The 18,392-nt window shown below is 37.3% G+C and overlaps 1 protein-coding gene across 5 annotated transcripts in view; it reads right to left on the bottom strand.

Moving 5' to 3' along the window:
• The window catches only part of LOC138830109 (DNA nucleotidylexotransferase-like), a 108,668-nt gene extending 90,476 nt beyond the window's left edge, over positions 1 to 18,192 (bottom strand). For 3 of the 5 annotated variants that reach the window (XM_070026506.1, XM_070026507.1, XM_070026508.1), the window contains exon 1: positions 17,551 to 17,570. Coding sequence is in view for 1 of the 5 variants with exons in the window: in XM_070026505.1 (XP_069882606.1) it covers positions 5,235 to 9,674 (4,440 nt within the window). In the remaining 4 variants the exon portion in view is untranslated. Of the gene's footprint in view, positions 1 to 3,481; positions 9,796 to 17,550; positions 17,688 to 18,140 lie in introns of those variants that run through there. The other 2 variants (XM_070026505.1, XM_070026509.1) reach the window with 2 other exon arrangements.
• Between the last annotated feature and the right edge of the window lie 200 nt (positions 18,193 to 18,392).

Raw genomic sequence — 18,392 nt, 5'->3', positions numbered from 1 at the left:
CCAGCCCGGGCAGGAAAGGCTGTGAGACTCTTCTTTCCAATAAACCTCCAGAAAACCAGAAGTGTCACCGTGGCTCAAGCGGTAGAGTGCTCGCTTTGAGCTGAAGAGCTGAGGGACAGCACCCAAGTCCAGGGTTCAAGGCCCAACGACTGACAAGAAAAAACAACAACAACAACAACAACAACAACAACAACAACTAAGAAAACTTAAAAGAAATTGAAGAAGACACCAGAAGATGGAATGACCTTCCATACTCATGGATTGGCAGAATATGATGAGAATATGATGAGAATAACCATACTGCCAAAAGCCATCTACAGATTCAATGCAATATCCATCAATGTTTCAATGTCATTCTTCATAAAATAGAAACATCTATCAAAAAAAATCAGATAAAGCATGAAAGGCATCAAATTGCAAATGCAATCTTGAGCAAAAAGAGCAATATAGAAGGTTATCACAATACTGGACTTCAAATTATACTACAGAGCCATAGTAACATGATATTGGCACAAAAACAAACCTAAGAGCCTGGTGTCAGTGGCTCACACCACAATCCTAGGTAGTGATCTGGGGATCACAGTTCAAAGCAGACTTCGAAGGAAAAGTCCATGAGACTCTTATCTCCAATTAACCATCAGAAAACGGGAAGTGGCATTGTGGCTCAAAAGTGGTAGAGCTCTATGAGTGAAAAAACTCAAGAGTGCCTAGGACCTGAGTTCAAGCCCCCTAACTGACAACAACAACAACAAAACAACCTGAAGACCAATGGAAAATAGAAAACCTAGAAATCAAACCTTTTCAACAAGGGAACAAAAAATATACTTTTAAAAAAGACAGTCTCTTCCACAAGTGGTGCTGGCAAAATGGTTATCAACATGGCGCTGAGAGGGAGTTGAGTGGGCAGAGCCCAATTCACCTTACAATCAGTGCCTAACCAGCCTGTGAAGGCTTAGATGCATGATAAGGTGTGACCTTGACAGTGATTGGATCCTCCTCCTCGCTGGCCAGGCCACCCGCCCTTTTTGGCTTTAAAAAGGGCTGCTCTCTGTTAATAAACGAGTTTTCTACCTGCTGGATTTGGCTTCCCGCTGTGTCTGATTGTCTCCCGGGCTGAGGGAGGCTGGGGAACAGAAGAGGGCCACACTTACCTTCCGTCGGACAGGAAGTACCTGTCCGTCAGGAAGACCCAACAAGTTCCCTTAATAAATCCTTTCATATGTGTATGTATCTATTGGTTCTGCCACTGTAGAGAACCTGAAACAGGTAATCCATAGTAATAGTACACTATCAGTATTTTTTAAGTCCACTCCAACCTTACCTTCTGGCTGTGGAAAATGGAATCTGCCAAATGAACCTATTTAACCTTCCAACCAGAAATTCTACCTACAAATGTAGTTATTTTGTGCCTTTTACTACAAATGAGTCTTCCACTCTTTCCCAAATGATTACTGTTAACTGCTTATTCTTTTGGATTCTCAAGGTATTGAAAGCAAGTCATCTTGCTTTAAATCTCCAGATTTAACTTTCATTTTACTTTCTTGATCTTTTAGTTGGCAATAACTTGTAACACCCGTAACAGCAGACATTCATTTCCTTTCTTTGAAAGCAACATTTCAAGAGTTGTAACTTGAATATTACTTTTACTTTTGGTTGAAGCATTTTATTACAGAAGAATCCTGACATTATGCCTTTGCTAATGAGTTTAAGTACATACATTGCTGACAATTTCCTTAAAAATAACTTTTAAGCCAAGGCCAATGGCTCACCCCTGTGATCCTAGCTACTCAGGAGACAGATCTAAGAATTGTGGTTCCTTGCCAGCCTGGCATGACGTCCAGGAGATTCTTATCTCCAGTTCAACCACAAAAATTTTTTGTGTTGTAATAATCATAAACCTTTTAAACAATGTCAAGAAAGTGACTTGAAGGCCTCATCAAACAACTCTTCTGTACACTTGGTTAAAGTACATATTTTTAGTGATCATCAAAATAGCCATTTCGGTAGGGGAAAAACAAAGGAGGAGGTAACAATGCTCATTAGGAAATGTACTCGTTACCTTACTCATGTAACTGTAATCCCTCTGGACAGTATTTTTACAATAAAAAAATATATAAAAACAGCCATTTCAACTCACTGTAAGACTAATACCACTTAGTAGTGAGGAAACATATCAAACACAGGACTTCACACTTGCTTAAATGATACCTACTTTTTGCTGGCTATTTTGGAGATGACAGTCTTGTACTTTCCTGCCTGGTCTGGCTTAGGACCTTTACCTTTGGATCTCAGCCTCTTGAGTAGCCAGGATTATAGTAGGTATGTGCCACAGTTGCCTAGCAAGTATCACTCTTTATTAGGAAGGGAAAAAAAGCTCTGATAAATAAACTTCTCCAGTATGTTTTTCTCAATGGGGTTCCCAATGGAGTCAAAGTACTTTGCTGAGAACAGGGTTTTCCTATAGCAAAAAAACAATCAATATCCCAAGTGGGATATAACACATGACAAGTAAACAAGCGTCAGTGGTAAAAAGGAATCCACTTATAAAATCAGTTAGTTGTACACAATATATAATATTGTTTTCACCTTAACCATTCTCTCCCAATAACTATTACTTTTTTAAAAATGACTTCAATTTGCTAAAAAAAAAAAAAAGCAGGAATTTATTTCACATGTAACCCAAATTCTGCATTTCTACTTTATCTTATTTTTAATCCCTCCATAAAATGCACTACTCTAAGCACACAAATGATTATTCACATTTGACTTACTTATTTTCATTATTTCTCCAGTTTTACACAAATACATCTACAATTTGGACTTAGTGATTTAGAACACAAATAGTGTGTTATGAAATACCAAAATTAGCTTTATTTTAAATGAAAATCAAGAAGACCCAAGCTGGGTGTTGGTGGCTCACATCTGTAATCCTAGCTACACAGGAAGCTGAGATCTGAGGATTGTGTGAAAAAATAAAGTGTGATTTTTAAAAAAAGTAAAGAACAGCACCTAAATCCTGAGTTCAAACTCTAGAATCAGGGCTGGGAAGGTGGCTCAGTGGTAGAGCGCTTGCCTTGCATGCAAGAGGCCCTGGGTTCGGTTCCTCAGCACCACATGAGCAAAAAGAAGAAAGCTGGAAGTGGTGCTGTGGCTCAAGTGGTAGAGAGCTAACCTTGAGCTGAAGAGCTGAGGGACAGCACCAGGCCCAGAGTTCAGGCCCTACGTCTGGACCCCCAAAAAAAACAAACAACAAAAACAAACTCTAGAATCAACACACACACACGCACGCACACACACACACACACACACACACACACACACACACACACACACACACACACACAGAGGAGAGGAAGAAAATTACATGGTTAAAACAGAATTACCATTAAAATTTAACACAGTAATAAGATTCTGTATAAACACAAATTTAAGATAAATTTATTGAAGAAAACCTTCATTAACAATGAAATTAATGCTTACCATTCTTTAAACACCATATACATTATTAATATATACTGTATATTTCCGATCAATTCCATTTTTAGGCTCAATTTAAGAAACACAATTGTAACAGGTTGTATACAAAAAATACTCCACTAAGAAAGTAGATAAACTGCACATAAAACAGTACAAGTATAATGTGCATAGTAAGATAGCTAGAAGCATCTGTATGGCTTTCTTCAAAATAAACTATTAGGAGAATGGACCCATTTGGGACCTACTGTTACAGTTGACATATGTAAACTGTTTCACATTTTTTTAGGCACTTACTAACATAGTGTTTTAATCCCTGAAAAATGAATTTACAAAAAAGAAATCTACATCTGAAATAAAAATAAAAAAAAACGAGTCTCATACACACCTTTTAAATTAAGCAACCAGTCTTTTAGTGCATGCACAGAACTAAATTGTAATTTTGTCAAAAACTTCCTGTGCAAAATTTACATAAAAGTACAAAACGTATGTACAGATTTATTATATACAGAAAAGCCCTGAAGTTTTCAATCAAAGAAAATGTTATTAAGACTTGAAACAAAAATCATAGTATCTAATCTTGTAATATAGGGACTCCATTATCCAGTGATGCAACAAAATCTGATCCAAACTAACAAGATGAAAAGTTTAATGATTCTGTTATAAAATGTCCGTTTTTGAAATTTTTGAGCATGTCCCTTAGGAATCTACCTTGAAGCTTTATGAACAGTGTCCATATTAATGCTTCCCCATTTTTAAACACAATCAATATGTATCTGCTTTTGTCTGTTATACTAAAGAGTTACTAACAAAAATGTTCTAACCTAATTTAGACAATTACAGACAAAAAATATGGTTTGTTTTATTAAATTTGCTTCAAAATATTATCTAAAATATTTTAACTTTCAAGAAAAGCCATTCCCTTTGAAGTGCTTAAATATTCCACTCTTTTTAAAGGGGTGACAACCAAGAAGAAAAACAGGATCTTTTGATTAATGCTGGACAATTTAAATCAGATAAGCATAGTTCTGTGCAAGAGAATCACTGTAGAATATGATCAAATTCAGAAAAAAAAACACTGAAGTTTAACTGGAAGTAGAAAAGCTGCTCATTTACTGCAATTTAGAGAAAGGGTCACCTTGGGAAGGCATTACAATTTCTGACATGGGACAGAGCTTAACAGGAAACAAGAATAACTTGCCCCAAACTCTTCCAAGTTTAACTGTGAAGTACAGTTTCAAAGGATTCTATCTTTCAAATGAACTGTATTCAGCAGATATAGGGTAACTTCTTTACACAGGCTCTCAGTATGTTTTCACAAGTGATAAGAAATCCAATTCTAATGTGAAAGAGCACCCCATCTTCAGAGGAGCTGGCTAATCGGATTTATAAGGCTGGTGGAAGAAAGGGAATGGGACTATCCCTACTATTTACCCTCTATGAAGAGTCTCTAGAAAAGAACTCTATTGGGAAAACTATTTTAATCAAACTTTATCACTAACTTCTCACAAGCACATCTTTTAAAAAAGATTAAGTCAAGATACAGCTATGTAAGTTAATTTCTTTCAAAACTTACTTGTACAGTGATGGCATTTTCAAGTACCATACATAAAGCTTTTGGTCTTCCATGGAAATGTAACTGATATTTAAAATGTTTAATTTCAGGAACTATACTGAAGTAGAAAATGTCTGTATCATGGTCTTTCAACTGTTTTCTTCTCAAATAGTTTTTTTTTCTTTTCCTTGGTTAATTTGGTAAATTATTCTAACATATTCCAGTCTCGAGTAGCTTCCATTAAATGTCTCTGCCCATGACCAGCCCATGTATCCTGATTGTCAAATACTCTACCACAAAACCAACAGTTAAACTTAGCTTTCAAAACATTTTCAGAGGTAGTTTTCACAATCTGGTAATTGTTTTTGCTTGTCTTTTTGAGTGTTAATTTTAGCACAAATCTTTCTTTCACGGAATTAACCGTTTTAAAAGTTTTGTGCCGCTTGGGAAAATCATCAAATGTTGTTTTAGGAGGATTATAACTAACTGGTTTCTGTAAAGCACTGATAGTTCTCTTTGACAATGAAACCTTAAGTACATGCCCATTAAATTTTGAGATAGTTTTCATTACACTCACGACTTCTGGAGCATCTACATCAGGATGATTCAAAACCACAACTGGTTGGTTTCTCCTGGGACATTTCACAAGTTGTCTGGAACTAAAGGGGAAAAGCCTTAACATTCTGACTGTGTCTTTTGCAAGCCTAGGTCTGTTGAGTCCAAACGCTTCATGGACATCTTCAGTTTTAGTTTTTTCTTTGCACTTTCTATACAATGTTGACTTTTTTCTTGGAGGCTCTTGGTAACTATCCCTACATTTTCGTTTACAATTTCTGTTTCTAGATACAAAGGTAATTTCAGAATCTTCACTTACACGAGATTTTATTTTAGAAAATTTGCTTGTGGAAGTCTTTCTTCTATTGAAACTTCTCTCAATTGCACCATTTGTTTTACACCGTAATACTCTGGCTTCTGAATGGCCACTGATACATAGTGGTTCCTCAGAAGGTTCTGGGCATGTTGCAGTAGAAGTTACAGTAATTTCATTTGCTGGCATCAAATCATCTGTTAAGAAGGGTAAGGCATCTCTACAAGATTCTGGCTCTTTCTGCTCTCCACCTATAGTCTGATTAGATGGTACATTCTCTTTCTGCAATGGGATTACAGAATTGCTAACTGATTGATTATTAGCAGCAGTCACATTTGAAACAGAATTAAAAAATTTCAAAAATATTGTCTGTGATGTTCCTTCAGGTGTCTTTGGCTGTGTATTTTGATTAGAATTTTGGACTAACTTAGGCTTAAGCAGCTCTGTGTTATTTGGCATCACATACTTTAGAAAAACAGCTTGTCTGCCATCAGGCAAAAGGGTATAGAGAGGTGCCTTCGGGAAACTTTCATTCTGCTGTTTAACTGAATCCAAGACACTCAACTTTGCACCCTGCTGCTCTGACAGTACATTAGAAGTAGGAACAGCTTTCCCTGAAGAACTTCCTGGTGTTTTAATAATGTAAGAGCTTTTTAATGGCAATGCATTTTCTGAGCGACTTTTCATACTCAAACAACTGCCAATGCTGGAACAAAGTGCAGGTGTGAGACAATTACTGTTGTGTTCTACCTTCAAAAAGGGAGTTTTGAAAGGCTCATTAGTCACAGTTCCACAAGCTTGAGTACTCTCAGTGTTGACAATGGAAACATCTTCAGGTTTCCCATTATTAAATGTCAAAACCATCCCAGGTTTGTTGTTTAAAAGAAGAGAAGCAGGTACACCTGGTGTATTAATTAATGGAAGTGCTCTTTTAGAAAGAATGTGGACTCCAGGCTTGTTAGCAACTTTCAATGGTATAAAAATTCCTTTTGGGGTTTGAACAAATAGAGTTTTTTTCTGTTCTAAGCTTATGAGTGGATTCTGTATACCTAAAGAACCTGAATTCTGTGTGTTGACACGCAGTTTGTCTTTTACAAGCTGTTGCGTTATTATTGCATCTGACTGAGTTTTTGGTAATGTGCTAACACCTGGAACTTTCTCTGAATCTCTTACATCTTGTAACACTGACAGCACTTGTTTTTCTTTTCCATTACATTTCAAACTCTGATCATCTGCAGGCATATTAACACTCAAACTTCCAGATGATAATGGGCAGATACTATGTTCTTTCAAGTCTTTTGAAGGTTCAACTGTCAAGTCTTCTCCCTGATTTTGTTGTGACTGCTCACGATGAAGTGGTGGACTTTTATCTGGAATGTCAGAGTCCTGCTTTACATTAGATTTCGGCATTAATATATCTTGAAGTAATTGGTTTACTTCAGGTGGTAAATATTCTGATGCCTGTTGGCTCTGGAGAGAGAAAACAGATGTGATTCTAGGCATCATAGGTGAATCAATACTACAAGTGTCATTCCAGTTAGATTTTTCAGTCACATTCTCTAAATTCTGGTTTTCGTTAGTGTACAGGCTTTGTCCATCAATATTTTGTCCTTTTTCTATAACACATTGCTCTTCAATTTCAGCTTTCATTTTTGAAATTCTATCTTTATCATTTAAAAGGCTAACAGATGGTAACAGACTATCTGTGTTTGAGAGTTCCTTCCTAATTGGTGTAAAAACAGCATCATTAGTTGGCTGTTGAACTGTTTTGCTTGATGAAGATTCTTTCTGAAGGTTTTCACACACTGCTGGTCCTGAAAACCTACGACGCTTATTATTCACTTTTGAGTAATTATGAAAAGGTAATGATCCTTGGTTTGAAGATTCAACTGGTAACTCAGAGTTGACATAACTAATACAATAGTTATGCATATCTCCACTAGTATACGCATTTGGCTTGTTATTATGGTTGACTTTATCTTGAGCTTTAACGGTGTTACCCAGCATTTCTGAATGGTGCTGAGCAATATGATTTCCCCGTAAGTCAACGTTATCTCTTGCTTCAACTTTTGCTGTCAAACCCACTGATGTGCTAACCAATTCTGATGTTGCTGGCAAAGATGATAGATTTTTACTATTCTCCACTGTTTGAGGAATATTACTCCTTTCAGATATCAAAGCCATTTCTTTTTCAGAAATTATTTTCCCTGAAACTATAGGAGGTGGGCATAAAAATGGAGTTGCTTTCATAGAATTGTTTTCACTTAACTCAGTTGTTACTCCAGTTAAAAATGCAGTGGTGTCCAAAGTCTGGAGCTTCAAGTTAGTAGCATTGTCTTTTGCAGCATCTAACTGTGAGGCTGAAGTGTGTAAATTTGGTTTACTGGGAGGCAACAATTTTATTACAATATGTTGTTTTCCATCTACCATCTTGAAGCCCATAAACTTAGAACTGTAGTTTGCAGGAATTGTTACTTTATTATTTTTCATCAGTAACACTGTAGGTCCCTGACAAGTAGTTTTCAAGAAACCTGAAGTAGCATTTGATCCTTCATCAGCTCTATTACACTGCCCAGAGGAGAGAAGAATTCGTTTTTCTGACTCTGACTCTGTGGGCTTATCACTATCTTCACAGTGTAGCCTTTTACACTTCTCTTCATTTAAATGTTTCTTACCAAGATGGCTCTGATCTTCAGATCCAGTCTCTTGTGTTTTGCTCATTATATTAAGCTCCTGAGTGCTTTCCTCTACATCTTTGTCACTTCCACTGTTAATTTTCTTACGTTTCCAGAATGTTTTTGATGCACCAATTTTGTATCTTTTCAGTATTAGTTTAAGACCTGCAGAAGTACTTGTGATCCTTTTGTCATGGTTGTCTTTGTCCAGTTTTTCTTTTGCATACAAATGTTCTTTGTGCAAAGTTATAACATGTCTTACAAGATGGTCCTTATGGGTGGCACCATAACTACAATATTGACAAGTGAAGGGAAGAGTACCACAATGAACAAGAAAATGTTTCTGAAGCTCTGCTTTGGTGAGACACATATGATGGCATTTACCACATTTATAGTGAATTTCGTTATGTCTATGAATATGCTGAACAAATGTACCAACGTCCTGGGTGAAGAATTTGCACTCTTCACATTGAAAATTGCCATTAACGCAATGTTTAGATGTGAAATGCTTTGTCAAGCCTAATAAACTATATACACGCTCAGTGTTACAAATGTCACATTTTACTAAAGTACTTCTATGGGTTTGTCGGTGTTGTTTAAATATCTGGAAGTCATTTGCTGAAAAATTACACATTTCACAAGGAAATGAAGGTAATTCTCCACGGTGCCACATTTGAAAATGTTTCTGTAAATCATTCGGGCTATACCGAGTGCCATCTTGGCATTTTGAACAGCTGAAATTAAGTATTTTTGCAGACATTTTTACACCTTCTTCTTCAGCTCTCTCAGACTTACAAAGCAATACACACTCCTCTACACAGTTTACAGTCCTTACATTTATAGATTTTCTTGCAGTCTGTTGTCTTCTCTGAAATAATTTGCTGTATTTGTCAACTTCATGTTTCAGTAGAACTTCATCTGGAATATAAACCTTTGGCAAATCAACTTTTAAAATTTTTAATCCATAATGAAAATCAGTTTCTAAAATTTTTTGTTTAGGTTCTGATCTCACAGTATCAGCTACCTTATTCTTTACATCATCATCTTTTTTTAAAGTAATTTGCTCTTCATCACAAAATAATTGTTTCTCTTCAAATGGCATGATGTAATAAAAAAAAATCCCAATTTCTTTTGTTCTGAAAACTCCTGAAGTTATTCAACAGGAAACAATAATGTTCCAAAACATCTTCAAATTAAACAGGAACTTTTCAACATCAACTAACCTAAAATTAAACAAAGAACTGAAATTTTCATCACAAAATTAAAAGCAAATTTCTTATCTTTAAGTTCAATTTTTTTTTTGGGGGGGGGGTCCGGTCGTGGGGCCTGAACTCTGGGCCTGGGCACTGTCCCTCAGCTCTTCAGCTCAAGGCTAGCACTCTACCACTTGAGCCACAGCGCCACTTCCGGCTTTTTTCTCTTTGCTTATGTGGTACTGAGGAATCGAACCCAGGGCCTCAGGCATGCAAGGCAAGCACTCTACCACTAAGCCACCTTCCCAGCCCTTTAAGTTCAATTTTTGATACAAAGTGAAATGTTAGCCAAACGCATATACTGAAACTGAAGACTTGGTTGATGTACAAACCACTAACAAGAAGTAATTCAATGGCAGCAATGGGAGGGAAGGAACAAGTGGGAAAGAGGGACAGCTGATGCTATGCAAAACAAAAGAAATGTACATATCACCCAATGTGGAAGAAATAACTGTATTGCAAAGCTCATAGAGCTCATAAATGTTATAGACCATGATAGACAATTTGCCCCATGAAAGTTTGAATGTGATTGTGACTTTAACTAAGCATCACTATCCCAATAACATAGAAGTCAGAAAATGCAAGCTCTAAGCCAACTATGCTATGGGATTAATTTCTTTGCATCTCAGTTTCCTCCTCCAAACAAAACCATATTCTCATAATATCTTCAAGTGGTAAGATTCTATCTATCTATCTATCTATCTATCTATCTATCCATCCATCCATCCATCTTTCTATCTATCTGCCAGTCCTGAGGCTTGAACTCAGGGCCTGGGCACTGTCCTTCAGTTTCTTTTTTGCTCAAGGCTAGCAGTCAACCACTTGAGCCACAGTTCCATTTCTGGGTTTTGGTTTGTTGAGTAGTTTATTGAATATAAGAGTCTTCACAGACTTTCCTGCCAGGGCGGGCTGATCCTTAAATCTCAGCCTCCTGAGTTGTTAAGATTACAGGTGTGAGCCACCAGTGTCCAGTGCCCAGCTTCCCCCCCATCCCTTCCATCCCCTTCCACCCTGCCTGCCGGTTCTGGGTCTTAAACTCTGGGCCTGGATACTGTCTCTGAGCTTCTTTTGGTCAAGGGAATCAAGCCCTCTACCACTTATATCACAGCATCAGTTCTGGGTTTTTTTTTTAATTTAATTTAATTTTATTTGTGAACATACTGTACAGAGGAGTTACAATTACATGGGCAGGATAATGCGTACATTTCTTACCAAGCATTGCAGCCTCCTCCTTTGTTTACCCTTCACATCCCTTCCCAGCCTCCCCCCTCCCCCCCAATCCCAATCCTTCTCCTTCCCCCCCCACTTCCCCCCCCCCCCCACAGTTCTGGGTTTTTTGAGTAGTTCACTGAAAAATCTCACAAACTTTCCTGCCCAGGCTGGCTTTGAATAACAATTCTCAGATCCCAGCCTCCTGAATAGCTAAGATTACAGGTATGAGCCTGGCTATTTTATTTTTTAAGATATGATATTGTTATATAATATAGCCTAGGCTGACCTGGAAACTCCAATCCTGTGAGTGCTGGGATTATAGGCATGTACCACCAGGCCCAACTTAAACTCTTAAGATTGGATACTTCAGTTCTAAAACTGGGTTAACTTTCTTTTCTTTTTTTTTCTTTGAGATGGGAGCCCTGATACTGTGTCCAGAACTTCTGGGCCTCAGTCTCCTGAACATGTTAAAATTACAGGTGTGTACCACATTTACTTGTAATATTAAAGATTTTTTTTTTAATTTATAAGGGATAAGACCACACTAAAGCTACCAGCACAACTATGTTTATTGCAGAATTATTTACCATAGCTAAGATATGGAACCAACCCAGATGCCCCTCAGTAGATGAATGGATCAAGAAAATGTGGTAGTTATACACAATGGAATTCTATGCCTCCATCAGAAAGAATGACATTGCACCATTTGTTAGGAAATGGAAAGACTTGGAAAAAATTATATTAAGTGAAGTAAGCCAGGCCCAAAGAAACATAGGTCCCATGGTTTCCCTTATTTGCAATATCTAGTATATGTATGAGTCAAGCGGAAAAGGTCAGATAATGTGATGTCAGGAAAATGAACCCTTAGATATGTATTTTAATGTTTTTTTCTTTCATACATGTGTTTCTAACGCATTTATAAGATTATTTCTTTGTTGCTTTGTATGTCCCTCCCCCACAGTATAACCCCTGCTTTCACTATATTTGATGTCAGTATAAACTTGTGGAGGAGATGGGGAAAAACCAGTTGTTTAAGGATACAGGCGGACCTGTTGCAGCAATGAGAAGTACAAGTTGTCATGTCCAAAATGAGCTTTACAACGTCGATGGGGGGGGGGGGGGGGAAGGGGGGGAAGGAGAAGGATTGGGATTGGGGGGAGGGGGGAGGCTGGGAAGGGATGTGAAGGGTAAACCAAAGGAGGAGGCTGCAATGCTTGGTAAGAAATGTACGCATTATCCTATCCATGTAATTGTAACCCCTCTGTACAGTATGTTCACAAATAAAATTTAAAAAAATTAAAAAAAATTAAAAATTAAAAAAAAATTTATAAGGGATTCTTAAAGACTCCATTACACATATGTGGTTTATCCTGTTACTATTATCTCATGTGGTTAGTTATCCTGTAACTATTATCTCATAAGCACTGTAACAGATTTGTCTCAGATTTCCTATTTCTGTAACTTCCTCAGGGATAATTTACATTTAAAATAAAAGCAACAGCAACACAAACAGCAACAACAAAAATCATCTATGAAACTTCAACCAGATCTGAAAGTGATCAAATATACAAAACTTTTATACACTTCCTGCTTGACTTGAAAAAAAAAAAAACTTTTATACACATAGTAATCGTTTCTGTACATTCGCCAGAATTTCATAGTGTGGTCATTCTGGTTAATCCACACTCAAGCTTTTTCTATACTTCCTATAGCTGAGCACTGGTGGCTCACGCCTGTTAATCTTAGCTACTTAGAAAGTTGAGATCTGAGGATCATGGTTCAAAGCATAGGCAGGAAAGTCTGTGAGACTATCTCCAATTATCCAGCAAAAAGCCAGAAGTAGAGCTGTGGCTCCAGTGGGAGAGTGCTAACCTCCAGCAAGAGAGCTTAGACCCAGGCCATGCATTAAGTTCAAGCTCCAGGACTAGCACACACAAAAAAGAGATTATCATACAAGTTTCATTATAAAAAGCAATTTGTGTCTTAATAATATCATATATCCAAAATTATATTTATATAACATCAAGTAATTAGATTTTGCTATTTCTAAATATCATGAATTCCATTTCAAAATAGCTCACAATTTTTTCTTTAAAAAATAACATATCCCAATGTAAAAGTAGGCTCTTAAAACAACTCAATTAACAAAAACTAATAAATACCTAATAAAAGTAGAAAATATTTTGACAGGTGCTATAGAGAAATTTAAAAATATGGTCCCTCCTCTATTCCAACTCACAGTTCAGGAGGAAGTAGGAAGCATACATTAACACGTTGCTTGTTAAGCACTATTCAGCAACCTCATCTACCCAATACAATATTCAAGGAATAGAAAATAATTAGGCAGGATACATGGCAGCCAAGAAATGCCATCAAGTTCATTTATTAACCCATATACTCTTTCCTCATAAACAAGCCCAGTACATTTTCAGGTAGATTTGACTCCAAACAACTTAAATGAATTTGCTTTGGTTTATAATCTCTAGTAAATGAAGAAGATTAAGAGTCCTCTGGCAGAGGAGGAAAAAAAAGTATTTTTTTTTTTAAAGGAAGGGGATTTCCATTTATCTTAGATATTCCAGTGGCTGAAAAGAGGGATGGAGTGACTACTTAACAGGTATATAGTCTTCATTGGGACTGACTAATGTATATATATATATATATATATTTTTTTTTTTTTTTTGGGTCGGTCGTGGGGCTTGAACTCTAGGCTTGGGCGCTGACCCTGTGCTCTTCAGCTCAAGGCAAATGCTCTACCACTTGAGCCACAGCGCCACTTCCGGTTTTCAAGTGGTTTATTGGAGACAAGAATCTCATGGACTTTCCTGCCCAGGCTGGCTTTGATCCTCAGATCTCAGTCTCCCGAGTAGCTAGAATTACAGGTGTGAGCCACTGGCGCCTGGTGACTAAAATATTTTTTAACTAGACAGTGATGATAAGTGCTCAGTATGGCAAACACAATAAATGCCTCTAAAATCACTAATGTGGGGCCAGGAGTAGTGGCTCATGCCTAATATCCCATTTACTGAGCTGATAGTGATAAGGAGAATCTCCAGAATCTCAGGACCAGACCCAGAAAGTGAAACTCCATTTCAAACAATTAGCTGGGTTTTGTAGCAGGTGCCTCTCTGATCAGAGCTATGATGAAGGTAGAAGGATAATCTTAGATAGCCTCTGGGCAAAAATGTGAGACTGGAGGTGTGGTTCAAGTGCCTATCTACACCAAGCAAGAAGTCCTGAGTTAAAACCCAAATACTATCAAAAATGGAAGGGAAGGAGTGAAGTAGAGAGAAAGGGCTAATTTTATGTGAATTCTAAGAAAAAATTCTAAAAACATAGCTAGTCAAAATAACCTAACTAAATAATGTCACTTATATGACAATAACCTTTGAGGGCATTTCTGTAACATGGAACAGCCACTAATAATTAAACTGGGCCCAAATCATGTTATATCATACTAAGAAAGTTTTATCTACTAAAAATAGCCTATGTAAGAAGTCATGAAATTATCTAATAATATTTTAGCATACTGAAATATTTCATCAAAAACAAGAGATCTAGGTGGGTGCCAATGGATTGCACGTGTATTCCTAGCTATTCAAGAGGCTGAGATCTAAGAATCATGGTTCAAAAGCTAACATGTGCAGGAAGGTCTGCGAGACTCTAAAAAAGCTGGAAGTGGAGCTGTGACTCAAGTGACAGAGTACTTGCTTTCATCAATAAAGCTCCAGGACAGCACCCAGGCTCTGAGCCTTGGTACCAAAAAAGATAACTGAAAAAGCTTACTTTAATGGAGTTCTCAGTTCACTGATAATGCCTAGTATTTTAAATTAGGTTTTAAGCAGTTGTAAAAAAGTTTCAATTAAACATGTCAATTTATGCCAAATGAGTATTTTTAAATTAGCAAGATTACTTAGCCTACATGTCTACACATAGATTATATGATCTGATTTTATGGGTTTCATGTGGGGTGCCTTGTTAAGATCCTCCCTGAAAATTTTATTTTGAACTTTATCAAGATAACACAACAAATAGTTGATAGGCTGTTTGCTTATAAAATTTTGCATGTTTTTCATAATGAGTTATTATAATTTGCAATCAAGATAAATTTAAAATCTAGAAGGAAAAGATAAACCCATATTTAGTTGTGATATTTGTAATTTTAAGATTTTTTTTTGTCAAAAGACATGAAAAATAAAGGGGTACAGATAATAAAGATAATAGGCTAAGAAATTAAATCTTTGTTTTTAGTGTAGATTTTTCTATTTTGTTAGGAATGCAGGAGTGCATGTTGGGATGAAAACATGTATATTTAGCTGTCCTTCAGAAATATTTATTTATTTATTTATTTTTATTTATTTTGGGTCCGGTCATGGGGCCTGAACTCTGGGCCTGGGTGCTGTCCCTCAGCTCTTCAGCTCAAGGCTAGTGCTCTACCACTTGAGCCACAGCGCCACTTCTGGCTTTTTTTCTTTTTGCTTTTGTGGTGCTGGGCAATCGAACCCAGGGCCTCATGCATGCAAGGCAAGCTCTCTACCACTGAGCCACCTTCCCAGCCCCCTTTAGAAATATTTATGAGCATGTTTCACATGGAAAAATCAACAGTGGACCCCCATTGACTTCATGAGACCTTAACCTAGCACTGCCTTTTTTTTGTACTGTAATAACAAACTTTTTGTAACAAATATCCCATTTCAGGTTCACTGTTTCAAAGATGACATTGTTAAAGAAATAGTTATGAATCAAGAGCTTAATTTGCCCTCCTTAAATGGGCCAGTCAGATGAGAAGGACTTTTATCTTTTTTTTCCCCAGTACAGGGGTTTGGACTCAAGACTTCTGTATTGCTACTTAGGTAATCTACAACTCCAATCCTTTTTTTTTTTTTTAATACTGTTCTTCTGAGATAGTTTATTATTTCCTTCCCTGGGTATGTGCCTGGCCCGTGATCACCTATTTTAGGCTTTGCATTGTAACTAGGATAACAGGCACTCACCAAGGCATCCAAGTATCAGTTGAAAAGGTATCTCTCAAACTTTCTTACCCTGGCTGGCCTCCAACTATGATCCTCCCAAACTTAGTTTCTCAAATAGCTAGCTATGAGCCACCAGCACTGGCTTTTGGTAATAATTTCTTTAAATCTGATACCTTTAATTTATAGCATAAAAATACAATATAAGAGGAGTTTGTATATTTGAGGTAGTTTGCAGTTTGTAATTTTTCAAGTTTGTTTGAATAACTGTTTTCATATATGTCTAAATGTTACCATGAGATAATGATATCTGATAACAACTCATATACTAGGGTTGGCACCTGTGATCAAAATGTTATGAATATCTCAGGTAAGATAAAAAGGGAAAAAGAAATGTTATCATAATTTGAATCCCTCAAACTATTAGACTAATGCTCTTTTTATTATAGTTCAATCTCCACCCTACCATCAAGGTTTATTGGTCTTACATGACCCATTTAACTATGATATTACTACTTCATAAAACTTGACCTGCCAGGTGCTAGTATCTTACCCCTATAATCCTAGCTATTCAGGAAGCTGAGGTTGAGGATCGTGATTTGAAGCCAACCCAGGCAAAAACATCTATGAGACTCTTATTTCAAATTAACCACCAGTAAACTGTCAGTGGAGCTGTGACTCAAAATGGTAGAGCACACTAGCCTTGAGCAAAAAGCTCAGGGATGGTACCCAGGCCCTAAGTCCCAGGACCCATTAAAAAAAAAAAAAAAAAAAAAAAAGCCAAGCGCCAGTGGCCTGTAATCCTAGCTACTCAGGAGGCTAAGATCTGAGGATCGTGGTTCAAAGCCAGCGCGGGGAAGAAAGTCCATGAGACTCTTATCTCCAATTAACCAGTAGAAAGCCAGAAGCGGTGCTGTGGCTCAAGCAGTAGAGCACTACCCTTGAGCTGAAGAGCTGAGGGACAGCGCCCCCCAGCGTTCAAGCCCCACAACTGACAAAAAATAAAAAAACACTTGACCATTATTTTAAGTCACTGTAATAAGACAATTCTGTAAAAGCATTAAAATAATCTGGAACATTTCCAGCATCAAGTTGGCAAATTAAGCCACTTTATTTTCTCTTTCTCCCAATTACTCAACAAAAAAACAATCATCATCATCATCATCATCATCATCATCATCATCATCATCATCATCATCATCATCTCATCATCATCATCATGTGACTAGGAGGAACTAGAAAAATACCCCAAAACCTATTTCAAGATGTCTGGTGGGAAATGGCCTGGTAAGAGAAGAGTTGAAAACAAATGATGACCTACATTGAATCTTGCTATGTTGTCTAGGCTAATATCAAACTCCTTGGCTCAAGCAATCCTCCTGCCTCAGCTACCTAGGCTGGGACCACAGTGGCAGTCACGTCACATATGTAGGACCACAATTCAAAAGAGGAAGGCCACTAAGGGACATTCACCAATCAATATTTAATGAGTAATACCCCAAGTGAATGACAAAATTATGGTCCCTCCCTCCTCTAAACATACCTTGAGGAGTAAAGAGAGGCTTCACTGGAAGATCAGGGTGGAGCCCTTTTGGTAAGAGAAGGCCCAGGCCAAGATTCTTGAGGTGAGAAATTAATTCAGAGCTGGATCCAGAGGCCAGGAAAGGCTGCTAGTTCTGGCTATCAGGAGAGAAATAAAGAAGAAATTACTCTGAACAAAGATGAAGCTTCTTACATTCATGGCTATCTTCTTCTGCATAAGAGTTCTGTCTTTGCTTAATAAATTTTATGTCTATACTATTAGGAAAAAAAATGAATTCCTACATTTCCCTCTTGTAACTAAAAAAAAAATCGAGAAAAATTCTTTGTATTCTCATCTCAATGATATCATATATATATATGTGTGTGTGTATATATATATATATATATATATATGTATGTATGTATGTATGTATAGATAAGCAAGCCAGGCACTGGTGGCTCATGCCTGTAATCCTTGCTACTGAGGAGGCTGAAATCTGAGGACTACAGTTCAAAGCCAGCCAATACAAAAGAGTCTGTGAGACTCTTATCTCCAATTAACCACTAGAAAACCAGAAGTGGTGCTGTGGCTCAAGTGATAAGAGTGCTCACCTTGAGCTGGAAAGCTTAGGGACAGTGACAGTGCCCAGGCCCAGAGTTCAAGCCCTACAACCAACAAAACAAAAACAAAATATAAGCAGTCAGGTACGGTAGCTGGTAGTACTAGCTACTCAGGAGGAAGAAGTGCTGGTGGCTCATGCTTACAATTCATGCCTGTAAACTCAGAAGGCTGACACCTTGGGACACAAGAGCTGGTGAGACTCCACCACAAGGCACTAAATTCAAGCTCTGGTACCAACACTA

The sequence above is a fragment of the Dipodomys merriami genome, unplaced genomic scaffold, assembly GCF_024711535.1.
Source record: "Dipodomys merriami isolate MVZ:Mamm:240054 unplaced genomic scaffold, mDipMer1.0.p SCAF_184, whole genome shotgun sequence".
NCBI classification, from domain to species: domain Eukaryota; kingdom Metazoa; phylum Chordata; class Mammalia; order Rodentia; family Heteromyidae; genus Dipodomys; species Dipodomys merriami.
Note: the sequence above shows the minus strand (reverse complement) of the source record. Positions and strands in the feature narration are given on the sequence as shown.